This window comes from Harpegnathos saltator, unplaced genomic scaffold (genome assembly GCF_003227715.2).
Source record: "Harpegnathos saltator strain DR-91 unplaced genomic scaffold, Hsal_v8.6 scaffold176, whole genome shotgun sequence".
NCBI classification, from domain to species: Eukaryota; Metazoa; Arthropoda; class Insecta; order Hymenoptera; family Formicidae; genus Harpegnathos; species Harpegnathos saltator.
Genome location: NW_020229957.1, coordinates 102,462 through 130,329, shown reverse-complemented (window position 1 = coordinate 130,329; position 27,868 = coordinate 102,462). Strand labels below are relative to the sequence as shown.

General features: G+C 32.1%; 3 protein-coding genes and 1 long non-coding RNA gene across 12 annotated transcripts in view; 3 read left to right on the top strand and 1 right to left on the bottom strand.

Moving 5' to 3' along the window:
- The first annotated feature begins 1,055 nt into the window (after positions 1 to 1,055).
- On the top strand, positions 1,056 to 2,916 carry LOC109504478 (protein PET100 homolog, mitochondrial). Of its 2 annotated transcripts, none has more exons than XM_019844487.2 (3): positions 1,056 to 1,366; positions 1,785 to 2,055; positions 2,811 to 2,916. In XM_019844487.2, exon 2 carries the CDS (start codon positions 1,796 to 1,798, stop codon positions 2,036 to 2,038), a length of 243 nt encoding a protein of 80 aa, XP_019700046.1. In that variant the 5' UTR covers positions 1,056 to 1,366; positions 1,785 to 1,795; the 3' UTR covers positions 2,039 to 2,055; positions 2,811 to 2,916. The 2 variants fall into 2 exon arrangements, with proteins under 2 accessions (XP_019700046.1, XP_019700047.1); XM_019844488.2 differs by having other exon boundaries at positions 1,785 to 2,045; positions 2,811 to 2,914.
- Positions 2,713 to 3,565, bottom strand: LOC112588233 (uncharacterized). The gene is made up of 2 exons (XR_003112706.1): positions 3,483 to 3,565; positions 2,713 to 3,297 (listed from the first exon to the last, which is right to left on the bottom strand). It is a non-coding gene; the product is annotated as an uncharacterized LOC112588233 (long non-coding RNA).
- A 2,212-nt stretch (positions 3,566 to 5,777) lies between these two features.
- Positions 5,778 to 8,477, top strand: LOC105189806 (WD repeat domain-containing protein 83). Of its 2 annotated transcripts, XM_011152140.3 has the most exons (5): positions 5,778 to 5,927; positions 6,021 to 6,264; positions 7,133 to 7,359; positions 7,437 to 7,806; positions 8,240 to 8,477. In XM_011152140.3, exons 1-5 carry the CDS (start codon positions 5,855 to 5,857, stop codon positions 8,319 to 8,321), a joined length of 996 nt encoding a protein of 331 aa, XP_011150442.1. In that variant the 5' UTR covers positions 5,778 to 5,854; the 3' UTR covers positions 8,322 to 8,477. The 2 variants fall into 2 exon arrangements, with proteins under 2 accessions (XP_011150442.1, XP_011150443.1); XM_011152141.3 differs by lacking the exon at positions 8,240 to 8,477 and having other exon boundaries at positions 7,437 to 8,005.
- A 1,817-nt stretch (positions 8,478 to 10,294) lies between these two features.
- LOC105189805 (low-density lipoprotein receptor-related protein 8) overlaps positions 10,295 to 27,868 on the top strand; it is a 39,276-nt gene continuing 21,702 nt past the window's right edge. For 5 of the 7 annotated variants that reach the window (XM_011152137.3, XM_011152134.3, XM_011152135.3 and 2 more), the window contains exons 1-3: positions 10,295 to 11,049; positions 15,867 to 15,992; positions 25,023 to 25,145. In XM_011152137.3, the coding sequence (XP_011150439.1) occupies positions 10,962 to 11,049; positions 15,867 to 15,992; positions 25,023 to 25,145 (337 nt within the window). In that variant the 5' untranslated portion in view covers positions 10,295 to 10,961. The remainder of the gene's footprint in view (positions 11,050 to 15,866; positions 15,993 to 25,022; positions 25,146 to 27,868) is intronic. The other 2 variants (XM_011152136.2, XM_011152138.2) reach the window with 1 other exon arrangement.

Below are 27,868 nucleotides of genomic sequence, written 5' to 3'. Positions count from 1 at the left end.
TTGCAGCACGGACACAAACCACCTGAAAGTGGATGTAGCACGGACTTCCACCACATGCAGATTTTACAACCAAGACTTAAAAGTGGATGTAGCATCGTAGTTCTCCTCTCAAAATGGATGCAGATGGCGCCCATTTCAGTGCGAAAAATCGGTGTCGCCGAAAACGCCGTGTTGGCCGCTCTTAGCTTCCTCTCTGCTAATAGCTTATTGTAGAAGGCCCATTAGACTAGAAGGTCTCTATTGCAGACTCTTAAGCCAGCGGCACACGGTGCTTGTTTTCGTGCTGGATTGCTTGCTGGATGAAAATACTGCGTTCTGATTGGTGCATTTCCATCCATCTTCGGAAATGTACCAATCACAACGCAATATTTTCATCCAGCAAGCAATCCAGCACGAAAACAAGCATCGTGTGCCGCTGACTTTACACCCATATTCATAGTCAGGCCTTATATTTAAAACTTCCTTAAGTTTATCTTCAGATGGTCTGTAGCCAATAAAATAATCAGTGCAGCATCTAAAGATGGATATAAGGAGGCCTCAAATAAATACGGGTATTAAGCCAGCGGCACATGGTGCTTGTTTTCGTGTTGGATTGTTTGCTGGATGAAAATACTGCGTTCTCATTGGTACATTTCCGAAGATGGATGGAAATGCACTAATCAGAACGCAGTATTTTCATCCAGCGAACAATCCAGCACAAAACAAGCCGTGTGCCGCTGGCTTCAATCGAAACTGATTAAAGTTATCTTTTGTACATTATTGTACTTCATTTAGGCTAAAAGCAGATTCACATCTTGGCAGAAAAACAGAAAGGCAGCGTCCAGTCAGAAATCGCACTAATAGCCTATCTCTCTCTTCTTTCTCTCTCAAGAGAGAGACAGACTATCAGTGCGACTTCTGACTGGATGTTGCCTTTCTACTTTCTGCTTTTCTATTAAAGTGTGAATCCGCCGTAATTTACATACATATGGTCTGTTCTTTGTAGCTGCACTGCTGAACTGGTGCAATAAGCTAGAGTGAGAAAACCTATATTTGTCTCACTTTAACTTATTGCACCAGTTCAACAGTGCAACTACAAAGAACAGACCAATTATTAGTAGATTTTCCATGTTTGCATTGTGCAGTTAACCCATTTGAATAAGCCTTTAAATTTAATTAAGACCATTTGGAACTTGGAACTTGGAATATTATCTATACAGTTGTACTTACTACAATTGTATGTACCAAGTTGGTCTTGAGTGAAAATATGTAACTACAATATAAAAGAAAGAACCATTGAATATGTGTCAAATATTACACTAAGATATTTGTGTTATAAAACAAACATCTTCTGATATTAAAATCTTTCTAAATATATCTGTACAAGGTATATTTCAATCAATTATATTCCACTTATAAATTATAGCTATATTTTTAAAAATATGTATTATTTTTATCATATGCTTGTAAATTATATTTAGTTAATAATTTTACTTTATATATTTATATATAAGTAAATATAACAAGTATTTGTGTTGTGTCTTGTTATTTCTAATTAATATTACACAAGTTTTTACAATTATAGAACTAATTTTTAGAAAGAAAGGAATTTTGCTAATGTAATAATAAAATATCGATGAAATTATATAATATCTGATATATGAGCCTTCTGTCATTTTAGTTACGTCTATTTAGAAAAGTTTTAGTTTCAAATTGCCATAATTGAATTCATATATCATAAAGTCTTAGCTGTAGCTTAGATAAATATAAATAAATATATAGTTATATCTAATATATCTTTATAGATATTTGGAGAATGGGTTGGAAATTTGAAGTCGCTAAAATGTTTATGTATGTATCATTTCCTGTTGGAATATTTCATTATTTTAATCAACCAAAAAATTATGAAGAATGGGTAATAAAAACAAAGAAAGAGTATTTTCCACCTCTGAGTAAGCAGTTGATGGAACAAGTGGACAAGTTTATTTATGATTTCAATGCTGAAGCTCAGAAGAAACGGTTGGATGAGATGGAAAGACAATACAAAAGCAAACCATGAAGAAAATGTATATTGCTGTAATATTTTTAATTATATGATGTTAATTACATATTGTAAATATATTAACATAATTAATAGAAAGAAGAATAATAGAGCTCACTTTTAGTTTTATAGTAATTATTTTATATAAAAAATACAAATTTTTAACAACTTATAGAACAGAAGCTCTTAGTTAAATCCAATAAGAATATGTTTTTGAACGAGAAACCAAAAATATTTTCAAATCTTTATTCATTAATTGTCTGAAAAATTATATTAAACATTATACTAAACAATTATAAAATGGAAATAACTTCATCAATTTCAATAGTTTTAAACTTAATGTATCATTAAAATCATGATTATGATTAACTTTCAAAAGATTTTAGCCCTGTCAGTCTTTGTTCATTGATAAAGGGAACATAAAACCCAGTCTAAATTTATTAAAAATTTATTAACAAAAGGAGTTTGAAGAAATTTGAATTAACATCAATATGTAAAATCATCAATATGTCAAAGACGTAATCATTGATCCAGGATTAAAAACTCAATTTTTACTTATAAATCTTCAATTTCCAATATATATTTATTCAATAATTGAATTATACTATTCTCTATCAGTGCATAAATTTATATAACTTTTGTGAAAAATCAGTTTAGGTTTGGACTTCTATATGCAAAACAAATCAGTTGGATATGTTTACAGAGTATCAAATGCTGTTCCATTTCATTTTATTTGTTTATATTTTTCACAATTTGATATAACAATCTTAGCTTATTTTTGTATTTTCAGTTTTAGTCTAATAATCACAGACATTAAAGGTCTTGAACTTGGGTCTATGTTAGGAGTGAGAGTGAGAAGGAGCGAAAGAGAAAGGAGGGAAGGAGAAAGACAGGAGATGGTGTATGAAATATATATATATCCTAATTTTCACATGGCTGTTCTTTTCGTTCTTTTTGTCGTTTGTTCGGTATATGGCTTTAGGTAGAAAGGTGTACCCATATGCTATTCTCCTGTTCTTTTTGGTTGCGTTCAGAAAACAAAGCGCTCACTGAGCGCTTAGTAACTATTGGTCCTTACTGTTAGATCCTTACAGACTACTAACGTTGACGAATTACTCAACCGTTGTGTAACCGTTGTGTTTTCTGAACATAGCCTTTATCTTCTTCTTCAATAGATGGCTCTGTGCATACAATAGATGCTCTTACGCCACTCACCAGCCTTTGTCTACATTGCTGAATTGGTACAATAAGGCCTGGTCTACAATAGGTGTTGTAAGCTGTAAGGAATGACCAATTATAGCTGATTATTTTTGTAATAATCAACTGTAATTCGCAAATTCTTATGGCTTACAACTTAGGATACGGATTGTAGACCAGGCCTAAGTTAGAGTAAGATAACTATATATCAGGTATAGTAAAAAGAAATCCATTATTTTTGCATGAAATTGAAGGCTTTAATTACCATAGTTAGAATGATCCGATTTAGGTCAAATATGCGCCGTTTTGTTCGATAACTTGTTGCCATTTTGAAGGTAATTTCATTATGCCTCTCTCATAGAAGCCCTCGTCCCTATTGGCAAAAAATTGAGACAGTCGATTTTCACAAGCCTCTCTTGAAGCGAATTTTTCACCAGCAAAATTGTTCGCCATGGACAGGAACAGATGGTAATCACTTGGTGCCAGGTCCGGACTATAAGGTGGATGCATAAGAACCTCCCAACCAAGCTCCCGGAACTTCTGGCGAGTCACTATCGATGTGTGTGGCCTGGCGTCGTCCTGATGAAACACAATTCCTCTCCTATTGGCCAAAGCTGGCCGCTTCTGAGCGATTGCTTCCTTCAGACGGTCCAATTGTTGACAGTACAGTTCCGAGTTAAGAGTTTTGCCGTAGGGGAGCAGCTCATAGTAGATAATTTCCTGCCAATCCCACAGCACTGCCAAACACACAGCAAAACCTTCCTGGCCGTCAATCCTGGCTTGGCCACCGTTTTCGCTTGACGTTGTCGTAAGTGATCCACTTTTCATCACCAGTGACCAACCGCTTCAGAAATGGGTCGATTTTGTTGCGATTCAGCAGCGATTCGCAGATGGAAATTCGGTCCATGAGTTTTTTTTGGTTAACTTGTGTGGCACCCATACATCGAGCTTCTTTTTGTATCCAGCCTTATTCAAATGGTTCCAAACGGTTTTTGTGCAATCTTTAGCTCTTGGGCAATCGAAACAGTACTTACATGACGGTCGGACTCGACAATGTCCATGATTTTATCGATATTTGCGACAATTGGCCTTCCAGTGCGTGGTGCATCTTTGACATCGAAATTACCGGAACGGAATCGACGAAACCAAAATTGCGCGTGATTGGCTGTTACAGTATCAGGACCACAAACACTATTCACATTTTCAGCCGCCTGGCTTGCGTTTTCGCCTTTATCGAAGAAAAACTGTAAAATATAGCGTATTTTCTCTTTGCTAGTGTCCATCTTTGACGCGCGCTCAAACAAAACTGAGTCAACTAATCACAAAACTGTCAGAAAAGTTTTTTTAGTACGAAATCTCATCTTTCTAACGCCATCTAGTGGAACCCGATCGGACTTATACAACGCGAGATACAGATAACTAAAGCCATCTATTGGAAAAATAATGGATTTCTTTTTACTACACCTGATATTTTCCCACTCTAACTTATTGCAGAAGTTCAGTAGTGCAGCTAGAACAACCCTTAACCCACAATCAGACATAACACTAAAGGCTCGTCTACAATAGCTGTAAGAGTAAGGCTGTAAGGCTGTAACGTAAGCTGTCAGCGAATGAAAATATTTCATTTCGTGTCTTGCAACCTTACAGCCTTACTCTTACAGCTAATGTAGACGAGCCTTTAGGGCAAGAGCACAGGCTTTTGCATAACACATAATACATAACACATTAGAGAATAAACCAATTAGTTTTCTTCATTTCCCTCCTCAGGACAGAAATAAAGAACTCTGATTGGTTGATTCTCTTATGCATTGGCCGCGTTCAGTAGACTCAACAGTTGGACAACATTACTAGATTTTTCATCGAATCTCGCTCCTGATTGGTAAATACTTCTGGCTCTATGAAGAATCTAAAAGAATGCTCCAATCACAGACACTAATCACTAAGCGCTCACTGATCACTTTGTTCTACTGAACGCGGCCACTGTGTATTATACCTCGTTTACAATAGAAGTCATAAGGCTCGTCTACATTAGCTGTAAGAGTAAGGCTGTAAGGTTGCAAGACACGAAATGAAATATTTTCATTCGCTGACAGCTTACGTTACAGCCTTACAGCCTTACTCTTACAGCTGTTGTAGACGAGCCTATAGAGTCGTAAGTCGTACAAATTGACCAATCGCGGTCGATTATTTTTCTCTTACCGGACTATGATTGGTCAATTTCTACGACTTACGGCTCTACGACTTCTATTGTAGACAAGGTATTATGCGTTATTAAGGCTGCGTTCTGATATTCACTGCCAGTATTGAAAATATATACTTTATGTCACATATATTATAGATTTTCAGTACTGGCAGTGAATATCGGAACGCAACCTAAAGCCAGCGGCACACGGTGCTTGTTTTCATGCTGGATTGCTTGCTGGATGAAAATACTGCGTTCTGATTGGTGCATTTCCGAAGATGGATGGAAATGCACCAATCAATCACCAGCAGTATTTTCATTCAGCAAGCAATCCAGCACGAAAACAAGCACCGTGTACTGCTGGCTTTAGAAGTCTGTGCTCTGGCCCTAACAATCACTTATTACCGGCCTTTAAACGATAAAAAAATACATATTTTCTAATACTTATTTAAAAAATGAGTATTGAATATACTTTTTTAAAAGAAATTGACTGTAAACAAGGTGCCATCAGATCTGTACGATTTAGTGGTAAATAAATTAATGTTATTTTTTACATATTGTATTTTTATAGGTTATATATATTTTATAGGTTATATATTAACGCATATTTTCATATTTTAGTTGACGGTTCTTATTGTATAACATGTGGATCAGATAGAAGGTTAAAATTATGGAATCCATATAGATCCATTACGTTAAAAACATATAGTGGACATGGTGACGAGGTTATGGACGCTTGTGCGTCCTGTGACAGTAGCCAAATTGTATCCTGTGGATTGGATAAGTCTATAATTCTTTGGGATGTAGCAACAGGCACACCCGTACGCCGGTTAAGAGGACATGCTGGTCCAGTAACAACAGTGAGGTAGTTTTTTATCACTTATCTGCTTAGATAATTAAGTCTACAGAAGTAGGTTTTGCGCAGTATGCTGTAAATTCTATAGATAACTTATTGCCAAGAATCTAATCAAGATCTGCTAGTATATCAGATTATGATTTGTCATAATATTTATGAAAGAAATCTAGCAAGATATATTGTCACATAACCAGTTAAATATACTTAAATAGAACATATTCCTATGTATCCAATCAGCTGTTAAGTTATTTCAACAGGCTTTGCCGATGAAACATGAACTTAATGCAAATGCAGATGCTTTCAGCAGGCTCTGTCAATAAAACATGAATAGATGCAGATAGTTATGGATCTACTTGATACTTTGACTAAATTTGTTACCAATTTGCTGGCATACTAATATTTCGCTTATTGAAAAATAAATTTGAAGTTAAAAAATAAATTTATACAATCATAATTTGTCGAACATATAATATTAATTATTACATACTAATATAATTATATATTATATATAAGTATATACTAATTAATATGTACTAGATATACTGTTTTGTTAAAATTATCTTAAAATAGCTAAAAGTATCTAAACTAATAACATGTTCAGCAAAATTTATATAGTTCAAAAACTTTTAAATTTATTTATTTAACTTGGCATCATTGAGGCTGGATCATGATGACCCATTTTTAATTAAATTAAATATTATTAAATTAAATATTAGCCATTAAATATTTCATCAAATTATTAAGAGACTACTGTTCGGTAAAAGTTACTAACTTTTCATATTATACATAAACTTTTATATAAATAGTCTTTACAATGTATTCTTTTATCTAATGTACTTGGATAAATTAAATTTTATGGTTTTTGTTACAATTGCAGATTCAATGAAGAGTCATCAATGATAATTTCTGGATCTCGAGATAACAGTGTTATGTGTTGGGATGGACGATCTAAAGCACAAGAAGCTGTACAAATATTAAATGATGCTAAAGATTCTATTTCAAGTGTAAGAACTTCAGATCATGAGATTTTGTCTGCTTCTTTTGATGGAAGAGTACATACTTACGATATACGTATAGGAGAATTTTGCACAGATTTTATGGGAGGTAAATAAGAAAATTTAAAAATAATTATATATGCGAATAATTAATAATTTTATTGATAAAACGAAAATGTTTTTCAGATGCTGTTACGTGTGCAAGTTTTACCAGAGATGGCCAATGTTTGGTTGTTAGTTGTGCAGATGAAGTGGTTAGATTAATTGATAAAGATACTGGGGAATTACTTGGTGAATTTACAGGACACAGTGGAAAGAATCTGTGTTTAGAATCAAGTGTAGACTATCAAGACACAAGAATTTTTTCCGGCTCTGCAGATGGCAAATTATGGATTTGGGATCTTGTATCTCAGAAAGTGGTTGCAAAACTTTCGGGACTTAAGCCAACTAAATATCCAACTGTGTCTATAAGTGTTCATCCACAGAAAAATTGTATTTTGGCCTCCAATGGATATAATGTATTAATGTGGAGTTCCTCCACTCATATAGATAATGAGTAATATTCATATTTATATCATAAGTAGAACTTTATATATTACAACAGAGTGAATACCGAATTATTGATTATTTTGTGCTCTCTTTTTTTAATATTTAAATTTTATACTTAAAACATAAATGATGATATGTGTATTTCTTAGAATCATTTAACTATAGGTCTGTTCTTTTGTAAAGAATTTCTAAACTAATGCAATAAGTTAGAGTAAGACAAATATATTTTCTCTAACTTATTGCACTAGTTCAGATATTCTTTGAAAAAGAACACACCCATTAATTAAATATTTTTGTGCATATAAATTGATAAAAAATCTCTCTAATGAGGTCACTAACTCAAATAATATATATAAATATATATATTCATAAGTTATGCTATTTTATATATTTTGATACATAAAATAAATTCTTTCAATAATATTAAAATATTTTTATAGAGCGACAAAGGGATATTCTTACACATATATCACGCACGTGATATACACACGCGGATGTGCGCGCACACGCACACAGCGTTAGATATTGACGTCTGTAGGAAGTAAACAACTAAAATAGAAATGTCACTCGATTAATAATTAGAAAACAAATTTTTGGGAATAATGCCCAATTCGTACACAGATATAAACTTGCATGCATGTATAATGAGATTAAAGACTATATGCACTCATTTGAAAAAAAATTTAACATTAATCTTTCTAAATTTTTTGGAGTAAAATTTTATTTAAGAAATGGAATTTTTCTCTTTTACGGAGTGAACTCTTTTATTCTTATATCATGAAGTAATTTTCATTTTTATTCGCGATTGTGAAGAACGAATCTAATATATCCTATATTATTTTAACATGTATGTTACAAGCAAGATGATCAAGTTTTAAGCCTTATCTATGATTTGTTTCCTGTTTCTTTCTTTTTATCTCTTTTTTAACCTCTTTTATCTCTTTTTTTATCTTTTTTAAACTTTATATCTATAGTATATTGTACATCAGGCTTTGTCGTTGTTATCACTTTTTTCAGTATAATTACATTTCAGAAATGTATAGTTGAATAAAAATATTAAGAAAACTATTCCATCTCTCTTAAATATTTTAACTGTAATATTTTAACCTGAAAAAACCTTATTAATTTATTATTATTGATATTACTTATTGATATTACTTATTATATATAATTAATTAATATATAATTATATTACAAAATATAAGTGAAATTTCATAAATTATTTTGGAATTATATATAAACAATGCAAAATGTATTTAATGATCAAAGTGAAAGTAAAAAGTATATCTGACTCAAAATTCAGAAGTTCTGAATTCCATTTTGGTCAAGTATGAATATTTTTCAAGTGTAATAAAAATGGAATTGATTAAATGACAATTGAGACGCAATTGAGAAGATCTCGAACATTTTTGACAGTACTATTGTCAATCATAATTCCATCTTATATTTAAGCTCATCAACTTTACCTTAAGATGTTACACATATTGTTTTATCGGTTCATATATAGCATCTTAAAATACATAGCATCTTAAAATCAAATGATCTTAAATATTACACTATAAGATTACATTGCGAGTATTGCTCTATATTTAGTTAAAATTCAGGAAATTATTCATATATATGAATATTTATAGAAAGTATGTATTATTATTAATATCAAATATGAATGTATATATATGTTGAAGTTTCAAAATTTGAAGTGATTAATTTAATATAAAGAACATAAAAGTAAAATTTTCATTAAAATTTAATAAAAATATATGTATAAGATTTTTGTAGTTGTCAATGTTAAATATGATATCCAAATTAAAAAATATAAAATTTGTGTATATGTGAAGAAAAGGATTCTGAGAGAGAGAGATCTGTGATCTAAAGAATTCTAGCATATATAATTTTACAAAATTGATGACATTTTCACCTTCATATTTGTTATATTCAATGAACCCACACAGTTTTACATCCAAAAATTTGAATGCTATATTTGACATTAACAATCACAAAACTTATGTATGTACCTTCACAAGATTTCAATTAAATTCTCATTTTTGTGTTCACCAAATTGAAATTTGGATTATAATATATATTAATAACTTCAGCAACATTACAAATTTCTGTATATTTTTATTTTTTTTTATATGTAAATTTTTATATCACATATATAGTTTTTTAGCCTACTGAGAAATATAAACATCGAGTCTTTTTCGTTTATTTTTCAAGAAGTCAGAAGAAATATAGGTTATATTGATAGCAGAGTTATAGAGTGATAGCGTATATAGCAGAATTAAGATAGAATTAAGATTGAGTTAGTGTTGAGCTGTGTCATGTTAGGCACAACTGTATTGTATGCGTACATATATGTTCAGAGATTCATCGTATATGATGCGCGTGAATGTAACTTTAGCGCGTGTACGTATTTAACCGCGGTGGGAAGAAGAGAACACGTTCTCGCACCCGAATGCGAGACAGAGTGAGAGAAACGAACGTGCGCGCGCAGGTGGCGCGATGTGGTGCGTCAGTCAGTGTCGGTGCAGTCTCGCCCGGGAGTGCGAGAGAGAAATTTAGTGTTTTATGCTGGGTAATTGAACGTAGTAGAGGCAGATATCAAAGAGTGAGAGAACTGGTTGAATCGCTTCGAAAGAGAGAAATAGGCAAGAGAAAGAAGGACAGATATATCACGTAAGACGTACTGCGATGTCCGCACACGGGGCGAGCCGGTCAATCGCGCCACTTCGCGGAGTGTACGTTTAATCGCATATAATTTCAAGCAAGAAGACAGGCCGAAGCCTGAATAAAGAGATTAGGGTAAACGAGAGGGAATGAGCAAATTACTCGGCTTAACAAGTACCGGTGCGAAGTAGTGGCTGGACCACATGGTAGCTTTATAAGCTGTGTTAGTGATCGTCTTATTCGGTAAAAGCACACATTGTTATTGTTGTTGATCGATATCCATTGCGAGAAAAAGAGGAGATAAATAGGCAAGCAAGCAAGAGAGAGAGAAAGAGAGAGAGAGAGAGAGGGTGGGTGAGAGGGAGAGAACTTTCGTAGCAGAAAGCACCGAGAGGTTGGCAACGGTGTGGCGCTGGGTGGTGGTGGTGGTGCACTGTGACACAGTGGTGAAACGAAGGCACGAAGGACACGGCCGTGAGTAGGAAGAGGGTTGTTATGGGGCGAGACTTCTGTGGTGTGCTGCTGTTCATCGCGCTGGCCGCGTTGGCTGCGCTAGTAAGGGCAGATGCCTTTTCGACGGAAAGTAAGTCTACGATATTGTTTGGGCATGAAATATCTTCGGAGCAAAGTTAAGGAGTCAGAGAGGAGGGCAGCGCAAGCTGTTCCTTGAGCTTTCTTAGTGTACCTATTCCCACTAGTCCCTCGTAGAATCCGATGTCATGTCGCATGTTTTTATCAATTTTCAATCTTTTTCGATACATCGCGGTGATTTTTTTAATTTCTCAGTTATGCTTCGTCTTCACTTTCGCGCCATCGTCCACGACCTCCCCCTTCCGGGTGCGTCGATAAGAGACAGGATTCCCACAAACGATGTCCCATGCGAGTTTTAAAGCCTTCGTATCCGACAGTCTCTCATACGTTCTCTCTAGGATAGATTTATTTATTGCGAATTATCGCCGCTGGTGCACATCATGGAGATATAATACGTTTGTTTACGACTGTTATCGGAAGTGCGTCTAAATTGTTAGCGTCACTGGCATTTGACGTCGTACAACGTTCGTAAGACATGCATAAAACGTTAATATTTGCGCATGAGTCATATTTTATTCTGAATACTCTTTCTTCGGGCTAATGCTATTCGTTTATGAGATCTGAAAAACACCGGCGAAGGCGAGGGGGAGAATTTCATGGCGGTCGTTTCAACCCTGAGTCTCTCCTTGAAATTTCCTATTCTAAATTGCATCACGCGAATATCGCTATGCCAACAATGCAAATTGTGTTTCGGGAATTACGCTTTTGCGTTTATTTTATCAGTGAATTATATCACATTGTATTCGTATTTTGAGTTATTAAGATACGTATTATTGTTAAAGAAATTCTCACTTATGTGTGTATACAAGCTGGTCTCTAACATGTAGTATAACTATAATTGTCAACTTCTCGTATATATAAGTGCGCGTAAGGTTAAAAGTCATAGGAACCGTAAGAATTATAACAATTATATGATTTTTAGTCTTATGTATAAATGCGCAAGGTCGAAAATCGTACAATTGTAATTGTAGTTGTATTAAGGCATATGTGATGCCTGATATATAGCTGACTTAAAACTTATATTAGGGTTGCTGCGATTTTCAATTGCATGTGTATATTTAGACGTAAAACGCACATCGGACGTCATATGTGCCTTGATGTTGTAACTAATACTAAGCTATACTATTTTCAGTCTTATACATAATGCGTAAAATAAAACAAATCGTAGGAAACCTCAGGGAATCGTGCACTTGTATTATTGTTTTGCATTTGGCGAGATTTATTTCAGAGCGCTGGGTAAATTATGCTTTAATGATAATAATAAATAAATGATAAGAGATGTGTGACATCTGATGTACAGCTGAAAATTGTTACTAAATGTTAAGGCATATACGGCAGTCTGTACTACTGGTTGGTAATAATAATAATCACATAAAAATTATAATTTTTAATCGTTTATATATACATACATATGATTAAATCGAATACGATTACATACGAAAATCGTAGTAAGCTCTGTAAAACGTAGTCTACAATGACAGTAAGCAGTAAGAAGTAAGCATAAACGGTAAGAAATAAACCAATCACAGTCGACTATGACAAAAATAATCAACTGTAGTTGGTCCATTTCTTACTGTTCACGCTTACTTCTTACTGCTTACGGCCATTGTAGACCACGCTTTATATAACTGTTAGGCCTATGGCATACACAAAAGCGTAAACAGTAAGATATAAGTAATAAGAAAATTGGCTAATCGTAGTTGAATATTCGCGTGGACCATACAAAAATAATCAATTGTGATTAAACCGCTTGTTTACATTTTACTGCTTATATTTTTGTGTACCATGGACTTTAAGGCTGTCACATCGACCAATTACGTTCGTGCATATTACATATATATTACATATGTACATTCGTATGTTACATGTTAGGTATTCGTATGTGCATAACGCGTCAAGATTTTTGCGTGTCTCGTTTTTATCCGTGACTATCACAAATCTCTCGCAACATTCCAATAGAATGCGAGTGAACCCTTGAAAAAAATATGGTGGCAACGACCTTTATGACTTGACCGGTGTTACGTGAAGGTGCATGTTATATAAGACCAACAAGCGTACAATGTCAGCGTGCAACATTACAGCGCTTTTGTTTTGTTAATCTTCGTTTTTACTCGCTTTTTTCAGCTGTTTTTATATATACTTTTGGCCAAAGTAAATACACGTAACATCATTAATGCCTGAACATTTACTAGATGAAGAGTTATTAGACATTTTTGGTCAGACATATTTGTTTTACGCATTTATTATGATTGTTGATCATTTAAAATGTATATTTTTTTACTGCTTATGTTTGTTATTTAACACTGAAACTAAGAAAAAGATTACCTTACGCGCAATGAATTTGAAACTGAATATACATATCATATTCAATCAGTATTTTCAATCAGTTTCTCGTTACTTTCTATCATCTTTTAGATAATCGTTTAATTCTATGTTTGTAAAATAATTCATGTCTTTAGCCGATCAAATTACTGACGATGTAATAACAAATAAAAGATACGATAAACCTTTGTTGTAAGGATATTTCCGGGTTAAAATGCGCGAGTTAGAATACAGCAAAATATAATCATATTTGCAAAGTATAATTATATTTCATTGTTACTTGAAAAAATAGCAGCGTAACCTTGTCGACCAATTCATACAGACAGGTTATAACATTTGATTTTATCGTTACTATCTCTCTCCGACATTTAAATATGTTGATATATTAAATAGGTTGATATATCGTCGTCTTCTAATAGCATTTAGCTTCTAATAGCGTCTAGCATCTCTCTGATTATAGCAGCGTAACCTTGTCGACCAATTCATACAGACGGGTTATAACATTTGATTTTATCGTTACTGTCTCTCTCCGACATTTAAATATGTTGACATATTAAATAGGTTGATATATCGTCATCTTCTAATAGCATTTAGCTTCTAATAGCGTCTAGCATCGCCCTGATTATAGTCTGCTATACGTCTTGGCGTTGTTTCAATTCGTTTAATTTATCAAAACATAAAAATATAGTTATTCAAATAAAAGCGGATGTGTATAAATTTGACAGTAACTTTATTGCAAATTATAAAATCACGTCATGGCTACATATTTTATGAATCAATTAATGCCTCATAAATTATAATTGCATCATATGACGACAAAATACGAAATAAAAAAGGTTAACAGAAATTATTCAAAACAATATGTCAATCGGTTCTGGGAAATAAAAACATATTTATATGATGTCTTGTTTTTCTCGTTGAGTATAAAAGGCTTTTATGTTAAACATCATAACATGAAGATAGAACATTTTTAGGTTTCGTATATACATCAATGATTATTAATTTGTATACAACTGTAACTTTTCTTAAAACAAGCAGTATTTATTATACTTATTTATTTTGAAAAAAAATGACTTTTATCGAATCATTAATTGTAAAAATTACAAGGTAAAGTAATAATGGAAAAAAAATAAAAATATTTTGGTAATCTTTACATTGAACTTTTTAATTATAGCTTCTCTGTTTATTACTTTTTTCTTCTGTATTCTTAAGGTGTTGTGCCAATGATTTTACCTGAAATAGTAATTAATTGATTTAATTTATGTTGTATTTGATAATTTGCTCACCATAACGGATCCTAAGAATTCGAGTCTTTTATATGTTACACCACTTCCGTGTTGAGCAATAGATATCCATTTTATATTATCTAAAAAACACGGTATAAAAGAAATTTGCTGTAAAATTTATTATACATACATCTGTATATCTGAGCATAGAGCACGGACCCCTTATATTAATTCAATATATTGAAATCAATATTTACTATTTAAGTTTTACGTAACATTTATTTTATTCTGTGTCATTATAAACAAGCAGTCTATATTTTCGATATGTTCTCACATAATTACTGAAATATATAAAAAAAGTAAAGTAAAAAAGTAAAGTTAAATGATCTCTTATATTTCATTTTACACATGATTCAGATTTTTATATAACAATATATATCAAATTTTTATATGGCAACATATATCAGAAATGAAATTTATGAAATTCTATATTACAATATATTATAATATTATACATACATATATTACATATATTCCAAATACATACACATCAATGTTCTTAGGATATTACTATTTTTAAAATACTTCTGTGAACTATAAAATTTGAGTTACAAACAAGAATATTTTATTCTACTTTATTTCTTTTGTTATGTGAACTTTTTTCTCTTACAAATAAATATGTTGAACATGCGTCATATGATCGTCACATCAGATCTGAGTTTCTTTCTGCAAAAACTTATTTGTTTTGTATTATTTATTGGACGTCCTGTTGTCCGAATATTAATTAACTTAGATCAGACAGTTTTATTATGTTATATATTTTTAGAGATTGCGGCTTTATATGTTTATCTCTATAAATTTGAAAGAAATTAAGGTGAAATAACATAGAATGTGTAATATATATATATATATATATTACACATTCTATAACTTAATTTTATAATGATATTGAATCAATATAATATTACAGTATTGAATTATAATTTAAAGAATAATAATCTTCAGAAATAAAAAATTAAGATATATTCATGGCTCATGAATTAAAGTTCTAAATTTTATTAATAAAGTTGATAATAGAATACGATATAAGTTACATGTATGTAATAATTAACTCTATGTACATACGCTTTTACTGCGAGTATAGTTTATAATATCATTTTTTATGTATTTCCTATGTTTATTCAGAATATTATATACTAGTGATTCTTTTGGCATTAATAAATTAATGTTGCGAAATATTACACTTTTTTATAATTCTCAGGTAAACTGGCTTGTCCTTTGAGGCAATTCCGATGCAACAATGGCAGATGCATACCAATTTCGTGGGTCTGCGACAAATCGGACGACTGTACTGACAATTCTGATGAAAGCCCAGAAGAATGTAAAAGTAAGTAATATCACGGAATTTATGGTAATATATCAAATAATCAAAAGATACAAACATACACACACACACACACGTCTTATATTTAGGTAAATTGAGTTCAGTAAGTTACTGATTAACATATATTTTATGTTGTTGATTTTATAATATTTTATTCGCTTATTACTTTAATCATAAAATTAAGTATTTTATTTTATAACTTATTTATTTTTATGACTATATTTTATATATTGCCCTTTTTTATTGATAATAATCCTTACAATCTTGTAAGTATTGTGAGATATATTTTATAAATATATACGAAATGCTTTAATAGTATAATCAGAAAAGTGGTGTTTATGAAATACGTTCGAAATACGTTTGATACATATGAAAAATGTTTATGAAATACGTTAATATATATATAAAATTTAATACAGAATATTAAATTTTTTAATAAATAAATTTACCCCTCGCAAATATCTAGGCCCTTGACATATGTTGCCAAGAATATATCCTCGAACAACATGCAAAAAGTTTAATCGTCATTTAACGCTTGTTAAAAATTTATTAACACAAATATGACCTTACAAACGAATGTTGAAAATCAACATTTTTCTCATACATTATTTATAACTGTATAATTATACATTTTTATATTATTAATATAAAGTATTAAAAATGTTATTCAGTATTTTATGATATACCATTGAGAGGATATATTTGTGACATGATGATGAAAACTTTATTTATGGATTTATAGTACTATAGATGATATATAGTGATGGTATAGACTATAGTATTATAGGAAACAACATTTATATAAAAATCTGGCTAAATAGAATTTGTAATATCTTACAGCATCACATATAAAACGTGGAATAACAGCTCGCATATCATGCTAAATTCTTTCAATATTTTGTATCTGAATCAATGAAGTTTATATGGAGATTAACATGTATGAGTATGAGTGTAATTCATGTTATTGATATTATTATATCACGAACAGTCACTGTATATTATAGATCCAGGAGCAATAAATATATTTATTGTCGATTTACGAAACATACGAGTAACGATGAACATAACTATATGTGTTACCAGACTTTATCGACGTCGTTTAGCTAGCTTTATACACGATAAACTTTATCTCGTTATTTTGGTGCTGATTCATTTCTTGCGGTCATACATCAGCGAAATATTGTGAATGAAGCTTTAGGTGAATATCCGCGAAACCGGTCCTGTCCGTATACAACAACTACTGGGAGGACGAGCAGGTGCCCGTATAATACGTTACCCAGTTCTTCCAACAAGCCCTTCTTCATACAGCATGATCGATGATTCTATCGAATTTTAATTATCTATTCATTATTCGCGAGAATATTATCATATACAAACATTAGGATAGGAACGTTTTCATTTGAGCTCGTTTGTATACGTACATATATTTCATATGCTATGTTATCGTTTAAAATCTCGACGATATACGCGTTACACAGAAAAATTAAATAATGTATAAACTTTTTGTTTCGAGTTTCTCTTCTCATATATATTTTAAAACAGCCCTATTCTATTTATCGTTTATTTATCATTTGAATTATTTTCGTGACAAGATAGAAGTGAGAAATTTTTGCGACAAAGTGTGATTGCAATTATACACATTGGGCGAGTTTTGTTTTTAATGAATAATTGAATGCTTATGAATAACATTATATCATTTATGATTATAGTATGACGGTGTCGATTTCAGTGGAAGTTCCATATCGTGACTACACATAAAAATAGATACGAAATCGCAGATATAAAATATCGCAAGACTTTTTCAACATTTTGCGCAATATTACTGCGGAAATGCGCAGTCTGATATGAACGTGTGCATATTTAATCAATGCACGCTCATAGACTGTCTGCGGAAATGCGCAGACAGTCTGATATAAGCGTGCATTGATTAAATAAAGTGATCTGTTGATACACAAAATTCGCGCGATTGCTCATGTGTTCTCTTCATATTGTTTTAATTTCGTATAGAATTAGATATTTTAACGCAATGCAAAACTAACTTTTGCATCTACAATTTGCAGTTTTGACCGATTTAGATATCACATTGTTTAATTATGGAGTTCCAATAAAACTTCAGATTATATTTTAATTGTTCCGTATAATTATTATTTGGTAGTGATTAGTACTGATATCTAACAATATCAATATCTGACATATAACAATAATGCTATACGCTAACATATATATTAATGTGCATTCTCATTGTATGCACCGATTTATAGGCATATATGTTATAGGATTTTAAAATATAGATTTATTAAAAATTACAATTTTATTATGTAATATTTACAAACTGAAATTTTGGAAATGTCGTTTATATTAACTTTTGATATTCTAATAATTTCCTTACAAGGTGTGTGTCTCTCTTACACTAATATTAAAATATATTTTGAAAAGACAATTTTTTTGAATCTTGGATATGTTGAAAACATGTCGTGAACGGGCAATTTCTTTGTTCAGGAAAACGTTTTTAAAAGAAAAATAAAATAAGAATATATAATATATTTAGAAGCTCTTTAGACAAAGTTATATAAATCTTTACATGACTTACATTCACTTTTAGAAGAAGACGCAAAATCAAACTTTATATAAAATCATATATAAACTTCATTAAAAAGTATCGAAATTACTGTTGCTTCTTTTCCACGATACTTATTAATTTCCTTGATATGTGACTCATTTCTCTGATTGTCATCGCGGAAGATGTTTTTGTTAGTTTAAGGTTACTTAAAAAACAATTTATTTTATATTAAAATATCAATAAATAATATATTAGCACTGTTTTTAATCGTATACGATAACAAGGATTAATGCATAGCATCTAGTTCGTAAAATTTGGATTTAGTATGATCTGTATGATTGTGTGAAAGATTCTTATTTGCATATTGAAACTTTAATTCGATTTATTTTATTCTGTTTTTGTGATGGTCGTTTTATTAATTGTGAAATATGACTGATACAATGATAGCCACGCGCGAACATATACGCACAACGAAAATAAATATACAGGGTGTCCCATTTTAATCCGACCGGCTGAATAAAATTTGAGGATATTTTCCAGAAAAAAATGTCAGACAAATGTTGCAAATGTTCAGTTCTAAGGGGGATATTCGATGCCATCAACAATTTTGACCTCGGGTGAAGGGTTCAAGGTCATTCAAGGTCAACTTTTTTTTCTTAAGTGGGAACCTCTATTTTTCACATCGGCAATCGATTCTACGTAAAAAAAAATGAAACTTTTGTCTGAAGCATTTTTTTTTATAACGCAAATTAATTTCACTTATTCAGCCTCCAAAATTGAAATTTTCAAACTTTCTGAATTTTTTACTCGAGAATGGTGGGGTTTGGGGGGAAATTGCAGAAGACAAAAAGTTCTTGGAATGCTGCAAGGAATTCACTCGAATTTTTGCATAGTTGATCGTGCACTTTTTTCGAGGTACCTCCTGACAGGTAGAACATTGGCGGAAAAAAGTGCACGATCAACTATGCGAAAATTCGAGTGAATTCCTTGCAGCATTCCAAGAACTTTTTGTCTTCTGCAATTTCCCCCCAAACCCCACCATTCTCGAGTAAAAAATTCAGAAAGTTTGAAAATTTCAATTTTGGAGGCTGAATAAGTGAAATTAATTTGCGTTATAGAAAAAAATGCTTCAGACAAAAGTTTCATTTTTTTTTACGTAGAATCGATTGCCGATGTGAAAAATAGGGGTTCCCATTTAAGAAAAAAAAAGTTGACCTTGAATGACCTTGAACCCTTCACCCGAGGTCAAAATTGTTAATGGTATCGAATGTCCCCCTTAGAACTGAGCAACATTTGTCTGACATTTTTTTCTGGAAAATATCCTCGAATTTTATTCAGCCGGCCGGATTAAAATGGGACACCCTGTATATTAGAACTAAGAATTAATTTATTCCTTTCTGGCTTTAAATTGCTAATACATAATGCCCGACTGAATATCCGTTTAATTTGAAAGAGATTTTCTGCTTTTAATGTTCAACAAAGACAATATTGATTAGAAATTGACGATTAACAATTTCCAATTAATATTAAGAAGGAATAATATGAACAAAAGATATTGGTCTAAAATTCACGAGCGAATAATCTTATCGACACAATTATTATCGATTGTACATGTCTTATCTTACGTCTTCCTATAAATATATATCATAATAACCTCCGTGACACTACGCTCTTACGTGAGTGCATTTTTTTGCAGATTAGCAATAGTGAATAAACGCGGCATCCATCATAATATTTTCATAATTATTACTTCACATCATAATCATACAACAGTGAAAAATGACTTATATCTCTATTGACCTATTATTACTCGGTGCCTTGTTCTTGAATGCATGAATTTATTACTAAAACAATTTCTAATGAAAATTATAATGGTCATATAATCTTCACATATCCCTTCTTTAAAAATTGCTTCAAATTCTGTAAAATAAAATTTTCGCCGATGACACGCAACAAACATTTTCGATAACGAATAATGATAAATTTCTGCGTTTTTTGTTATTTAATAATTAATAACGTACAATACTTTATTACGATGTAAATAAATAAAAAAGTGCAAGATCATTAAAAAACTGGAATTGGGAAATTATAAAAAAATATTTCGCGATAAATAGTATTGTCTCACATAGTTCAATTAAATAAAGTTCTTCTATACACTTCTATCTTTATTAGAATATATTTAGTAAATATTTTTTTTATTCGATAAATTCGTGTTCCATATGTAATTATACATAGTTGAAAACCTGGTTTGATCGAAAGAATTATAGATCATAGCTAAGAAATAATCAATTTCAAGTTTGTATCGCATTTGCACAATCAACATACATGTAACGAAACCTAGCAATCAGGAAATCTAAAAAGTTTACAACGCCATAATTTTATACCTTTCCTTATATCTCACGTCTGGAGTTTTATGATGGGAGAGAGACACGAACGAGGAACAGTAATCGCATATAATTTTATAAATATGTAATTACAGTCTTATCATATACACAGTTCCGCAAAAATTTTGCAATAAAAACTCGCCGTCCTTGCATCTGATCCGATGCTTATGATTTTCCCTGATTAAACGTACATGAATTGGCGCGTGTAAGATGTAGTCTTTCGTTAGTCTTGCATCAGACAGTGATATAATCTGCTTTTTCATATTGGGAAATAGGACCAGAATATATATTCGTTTGTATTTATACCCTTGCTATACATAACTATTAAAATACTTAATTGTCCGCATGATTGGAATAATTTGTTCCCAAATATAAATATTTATATCATATTTTAAATATAAAATTATACATATCTTTTTTTTAAGTCTATACATTTGCATGCGTGTATTAAAACAGAAATAGAGATTCTGCTACAGCTATTACATAGCGTTGTATACAACGAACAAAGATGTTAACAACAAAATTGATCATTACTAGTAAAGACACCACTAGTCTAAATAGTAAATCATAAAAATTACAAGAATGATGTATATAAGTAAAGGAATAAGAAAACCTCGAAAATTTATCGAACGTATAAAAAATTAGAGAGATGTATGTGTGCTATATATATATATTATACTTTCCGTAATTTATAGTAATTTACAGTAATTTTATTTTATAACATTTACTTCTCTAAAAGATATTTTACATTCAAATAAAGCAATAAAAGTAAAAACATGAAAATGCAAGTTCAAAAATAAACAAATGTTTAAATAAATACATATACATCGTGATACAATAATGCCATGCTAAAATAATAAAATAGAAAAAATAATGGAAAAGAAAGGTGGTGCTTTTTTTCTTTTTTCTTTTCTTTTTTTTTTCATAAGCGAAAAGAAGTAATGAAAATAAACGGAACTGCCAAATATATTAAATCGACTTTGCTCGTGTTTATTTTTCGGAACACTCGTGAGATCTGCCCTTTGCAGATTTGCCTCGTGGTTAAATTCTTCCCCCTCTCTTATCTTTTTTCTTCAGTTTCTTCGGTTTCTTGCCGCCATCCCGTATCGGTATGCCATTTTAACTCGAGGTCAATTCGAGTCTTGTTATTAATCCCTTGTTGATTTTCTTTTACTTCTCCAAACTTTTCAACCAAACCCTTGATTTCAGTTCCCTTCCGACATTTAACGGTCAGTTTAATCCTCAAGCATACGGTAATTTTTTTCTGGGACGGTTGAACTTTATTCTCTATTCCTTTATTCCTATAATTAGAATCAATTTATTATAAATTTAAACTTCCGGATAGATTAAAAATCATTTCAGAAGGATAATAAGCATTATGTTTAATATGAATATACAGGATATCACGTAACGATAATTTTTCATGAAGAAATAAGTTAAAAATATAGAATAAAGTTGTTTTCGTACATGAGATTACATTTTCGAGAGAATTGATATTGAAAATTGAAAAACTGATGATATTTCCTTCTCTTCTTTTTAATTCATATTTCTATTAATTTTTACGATACATTCTTGTAAACTTTTGTTTTAACATCAAGATATTTTAAGACTAAGAAGATTATGTCAAGATATACTTAATCCCGTATAATATATCCTGTTGGAAACTTTCCGGCAAGATATATTCTACTTTTTGTAAATTCACCCTAAAAAGGGGGTATTATATCGCGTCTTTCTTCCTTACTTTGATCACCGTGACCTAAGGTGCAATGGCATCGCTTCGATGCGGTACGCACTGGCCCGAACGATATTGCAACAGACTTCGAATTCGTTTTTTCACCCTTTGCTTCTTTTACACTGGAACTCATTCGCCGTGTAGCGTCGGCTCTTCCTTCATCAGTGTGGCCCTGTTCGTTTAAGGCCGCTACATTTCACAGCGTAAGGTCTGTGTCGGTTGCATCAGACGACAACGACGACGATGACGAGGACGAGGAGAGCTGATTCGGCCGATGCCGCGCCGATGTAGGCAATGTACGGCAACTACCGACGCACTATATAATTATGGTGAAAGCCAGTTCATGCGTGGCGTAGTGTGTATAGAGTTGCATGATTTGCTCGAACATCGGCTCGCACATTGGCGCAGCGGCCGTATCGAACTATCGATTGTGTCGAATGCGTCGATCGCTTGCTTAAAATCTGACGATGCGTATCAACGTGACAATCGGATGTATTTGTGATGATTTGTTATCGGTTGTTCTTTTCATCAATATAATCGCGTTCCGAGGACACTAGAAAAAAGAAGGAAAGAAGAAGAAATACAGAGACATACTGAAGAGAAAGAACATATGTCAGGATTAATCGTTACTTAATTGCCCCAAGGTATGATATCGAGACTATTTGATATTTTTGCAAATGATAAATTGCCGGTAACGTAACAGGAAATAAAAAGTCCACAATATCGTGTGGAAAACACACAATATTTTCAGGAAGTATAGCGCATGCGGCAAGTACGTAATCCATGTAACTGTCTCGGCAGCGATAGTAGTGCGTATTATAATTCAGTCTATTTCAGCCTTTCAGGTCATTGAATGGCGGACATAGCGGCGTATATGCTTTTTTTTTCATTCTCAAATCAGTATCTTGCGTAAAGTGACGTCCACGAGAGATAACGCGTATATTGTACGTCGTAGTACCGCGCGCGTACCACTTTGCATACTCATTTTTCTTCATTTTTGTTTTCAAGACGCGTGATCGTCTTGAACACGATTACACTTCGTTCGCTTCGTATCGACGTACAAGCAAAATAAATTTTATATTTACAAAGAGGCGTATTACGTAAGACATCGGACTATAAAATTTCACACTCGATCAGTCATATATGCATATGTGTGTGTGTGTGTGTGTGTTTCTTTACGCGCCGATAATTTTATAGAGTGCGGTCCAATCTTCCGTTGTGCGCTACTTCTCGTATTTTTGCGCTGATATGTCGCTGCGTTATCGATGCTGCTACTCATGTTGCCGCGATCTGATCCCGTATACGAATCGCGCACACGTGTATGCGATTTCCCCACATGGTTCAGGAAAACACAAGCGTAAGAACGTGCTAGACACGCAACAAGAGGATTAATACTCGTGGCTTTGATTCGCGCGCTTCCCTCCTAAGCGCGGTATCACCGTTGTGCGTGTTCCCAGATCCATATATAGGCGCTCTTTTACCGAGCTGCAACCTTATAGAATCCGCGACCACCATCGCGAGCGCATCGCCGTCAGGTGTGCCAGATATAATCCGGAGCTGCACCCGTACACTGCTCGCGCGTGGAATGTGAAAGAGCTGCTGCGAAAATAAGTCCGCGTTCTACGGAGTAACGACGAGATTTGTGAGGGTGTCTTCTCCTCTTTCCCGCGAGAATGTTTCGCTGATTCGACAATTTGATTCGGAAATATCGCCAGTAGGAAGGATTGGAAGTTGGAAGATTTTAGACGATGTTTGCGGGACATTTTCGCGGTCAAATGACGCACTAGTGGGATTTTATGGACGATCAGTGATATGCGACCTTAAATATATAAATTTGTGAAACTTGAGCGGCGAGAATCTTACTCGAGGAACTGCGTATTTCAATCAATTAGATTAAGAGTAGATAACATACCTTTCTGTGTTTCAGAAAGTTAAGTGACCACGTGTCGCGCGGCCGTCTCGTCAATTTATGAAATAATAAGATGTGACAGAGGAGTTTGTTTCGACGATAGACGGTTTAGCAAAGGATCATTTATCAACACTAAGAGTTCGTGTCTTAATTTTCTCGAATGTAGACTCAGGTTTCATGTTATTTTATGTTGGATAGTAGAGAGACCTCATCGGATCATTCGCGTCATTGAAAACTTAGTGCCGTCGTAAAGTTTGACGTGTAGTGCAGCCCGTACAGTTTCGTCTGTGGTACAGTTTATAGTCACGAGCAACTATGCAGCTCGGCAGGAATTCACCGCGCTTCTCGGATATGTCCTGGTTTTGGTGCACATGCATCCTGTTACAACTTGCGTGTATGACTACCTTCGTAACTGGTGCTGTCGATCATCCTCATATGAACATTTCAGATACCCAGGAATGCAAAGAGTCGGAGTTCAAGTGTACTAATGGCAGATGTATACCCAATATATGGCATTGCGATGGTGACCGGGATTGCCCAGACGGTGTGGACGAAGATCCTGCGGTCTGCAGTAAGTTAAAATTTTTTATAATGCATGTACCAAGGATTATACGTGTATACGAGTATAATTTAATCGATAATTTGATTTATAATATCCGTTAAAATACGTACGCAAAGAAACACGTAGTTATAATTTATAGAAATGTGTGATCCTAAGGGAAGAGACATTGAGTTAAGATTAAGGTAAAGATCTCGCGTGAAGGTATACAATTAACAATTTTTACAAACCTATAATTTGAAATTTTGATTGAATATAATTAGATTGTAAGATGTTGATATATTGCTACGTTCATTACAATATATGCTACGTTTATCCAATTGTAAAATATGTGGGCACAAATTTTATTATTAGTTATTTTATATTAGTCCTTTTTATAATATTTTTATGGTAAGATATATTCTTACATGGTTACATAAAGAATGGATGTTGAGCCGAATAAAATGCATCTTCATCTGTCAACATTTGGTACGTATCTGAAAGTGCAACTTTTTTGTGATTGCTTTCATATAGGTAAAGCATAACGTATGCATAAGAGGGACTGTATGAGTTATTATATAAAGATCGCAAATGTGGATTCTCGCAAAAATATCTTGTTTTGTAAAATAATATCAATATACAATGAATTAAGAAAATATGTTTAAAAACTTCAAGGAACAAAGAGCGTATATAAAAATAGAGAAAAAATCTGTAATTAATATATATCATGCAATTAATATATAAACTGAATGTTTCAAACATAGAAGCAATTTTTTTATTTTAATAATGTAATTTATTTATTTATAATGTATTTATTTATATTTCTGCAGTGAGCGTTATGTCATTAAATGTTAGACACCCTATGTACATACAAATATTTATTTTAAATTTTAAACAGCCGTTTATTTTTGAATGCTCAAAACTAGATGAAAAACTAGATTATATTCAGAAATTTCTTTTGTAAAAATTATGCGCTGTATCAATTTGGAATATCATACATTTATTATATATAAATAAATAGAAGTGATAAAACATAGAAATATTAAAAAAATAATAGTTGTTCGAAAATATACAGTCACGAACAGAAAGATTGTACATAATTTCTATAAGTTTCAAAACGTATTCTTCTACTTCAGTAGGAAAATTTGTTTTCTAATAGGATAATTCTGTCATTAAACAAGACGATTACGCAACGATTACGCTTTTGTGAAATTCACACAAAAAAATTAGGAACAAGTTTTCTCTCCACGGCTTAGATTTTAAGCACTTTCTTCTTTGGAAATTATGTTTTCGAAATTAGTATGCAAAATTTTTCGAGGACTTGAACTGATTGATTTCAAATCTTTTATATATCTTCAACACATATATATCGAAAGCATTTACATACATATATCAAGTTCCCTAAATTTAATATTTAATATTTTTTTTATTAAATTAATTTTTGGTGGGAAAAATGCAACTTCTACTTTGCACTGACGCCATTTTATTGATTTTTAATTTTTTGTGAAATTGAAAATATATGTGCTCAATATCTATATATTGAGGATATGGTTGTGGAAGTTTTAGGAAGGATATGAAAGTTTTAAGTCACACATAATCGATTCAATCTTTAAAAAATCTTGTATATTGATTTTGCAAATACAATTTCGAGGAAAACGTATTTAAAATTTTGAGTACGATATTTCAGATAAACATTATTAATCAATAAACATTTTTTAAATATTTATACTTATATAATAAATGTATCACGTTGCAAATTGATGTTTTTTAATGTCTTCTGATAAAAATTTTATCATAAGTTTACTTTTTGAGCTTCCAAAACTAAAAAGCTCTTTTTAACACACAATTTTGTAGTTAATAGAAATATGGTTTTGGATGAAATATAGTTGCCATACATTTTGACTAAAATACTGTAAATAATTTCAAATAAATGTCTTTAGATTTTCTCCAGCAAAAAAGTTTAAGGATAGCTTCCGGTCTAAAGAGTCAATAGATCGAATTGTTGTTTTTTCTTTTCACATTTTTCGTATCTTTAAAATGTTTAAAACATATCATTAATACGAATTTTTTTTAAATTCGTGAGAGTAAGGAAGTTATAGATATCCATGTACAGTCAAGTTTAGAGTGAAAGCTGAATAAATAAGACTTTGCTTAGTATTATTGTATATATTATCCGAGCTATTTACAAAATCTGTCGTTAGATGATTTACTCTAGCGGTATATAGGCAATAATATACAAAATAATGAGAAATTTTTCATCTGCGTGTGTGCATTTGCTCCAAAATACCTATTAAAGACGAAAAGTCATAGAAGTAACTGCATATTCCGAATACGTATATAACGATTAGTTTCTCGCCGAGTATCAGAATATAAACTAGAAGTGAACCTAGTGAGATCATCATATGTATACTTTTATGAATATGAATATAGCGGTAATGATTTCAATATAGAGGGAAAATTTGATGAAGAAAAATTAGAATTGGCGTATGTTAGCAAAAGTCATCGCGGACATAAAAAAACATTTCTGTGCGGAAAGAATGAACTTAAATGGAGCGTTACTACACGAGGAATGAGTGGACGTTGAATATACGTTACGTACGTTGAATAGATGTTACGTTTGCCTGGACTAAAGAACAAGTTAAATTATAAAACAACATAGATATGTGGTCGTTGCTGCTCAACGATGAAATGCTCTAAATTATAATAACTTATACAAACGTGGAAACTCAGAAGAAAGACAGAGAAAAACAAACGTT

What these genes read in the sequence shown, in the direction of transcription:
- LOC109504478 (XM_019844487.2), top strand. Translation starts at nt 1,796, where the DNA reads ATGGGTTGGAAATTTGAAGTCGCTAAAATGTTTATGTATGTATCATTT.
- LOC105189806 (XM_011152140.3), top strand. Translation starts at nt 5,855, where the DNA reads ATGAGTATTGAATATACTTTTTTAAAAGAAATTGACTGTAAACAAGGT. An exon ending in GGTCCAGTAACAACAGTGAG is followed by an intron (nt 6,265 to 7,132) that starts GTAGTTTTTTAT and finishes TTACAATTGCAG; the next exon opens with ATTCAATGAAGAGTCATCAA. An exon ending in TTGCACAGATTTTATGGGAG is followed by an intron (nt 7,360 to 7,436) that starts GTAAATAAGAAA and finishes AATGTTTTTCAG; the next exon opens with ATGCTGTTACGTGTGCAAGT.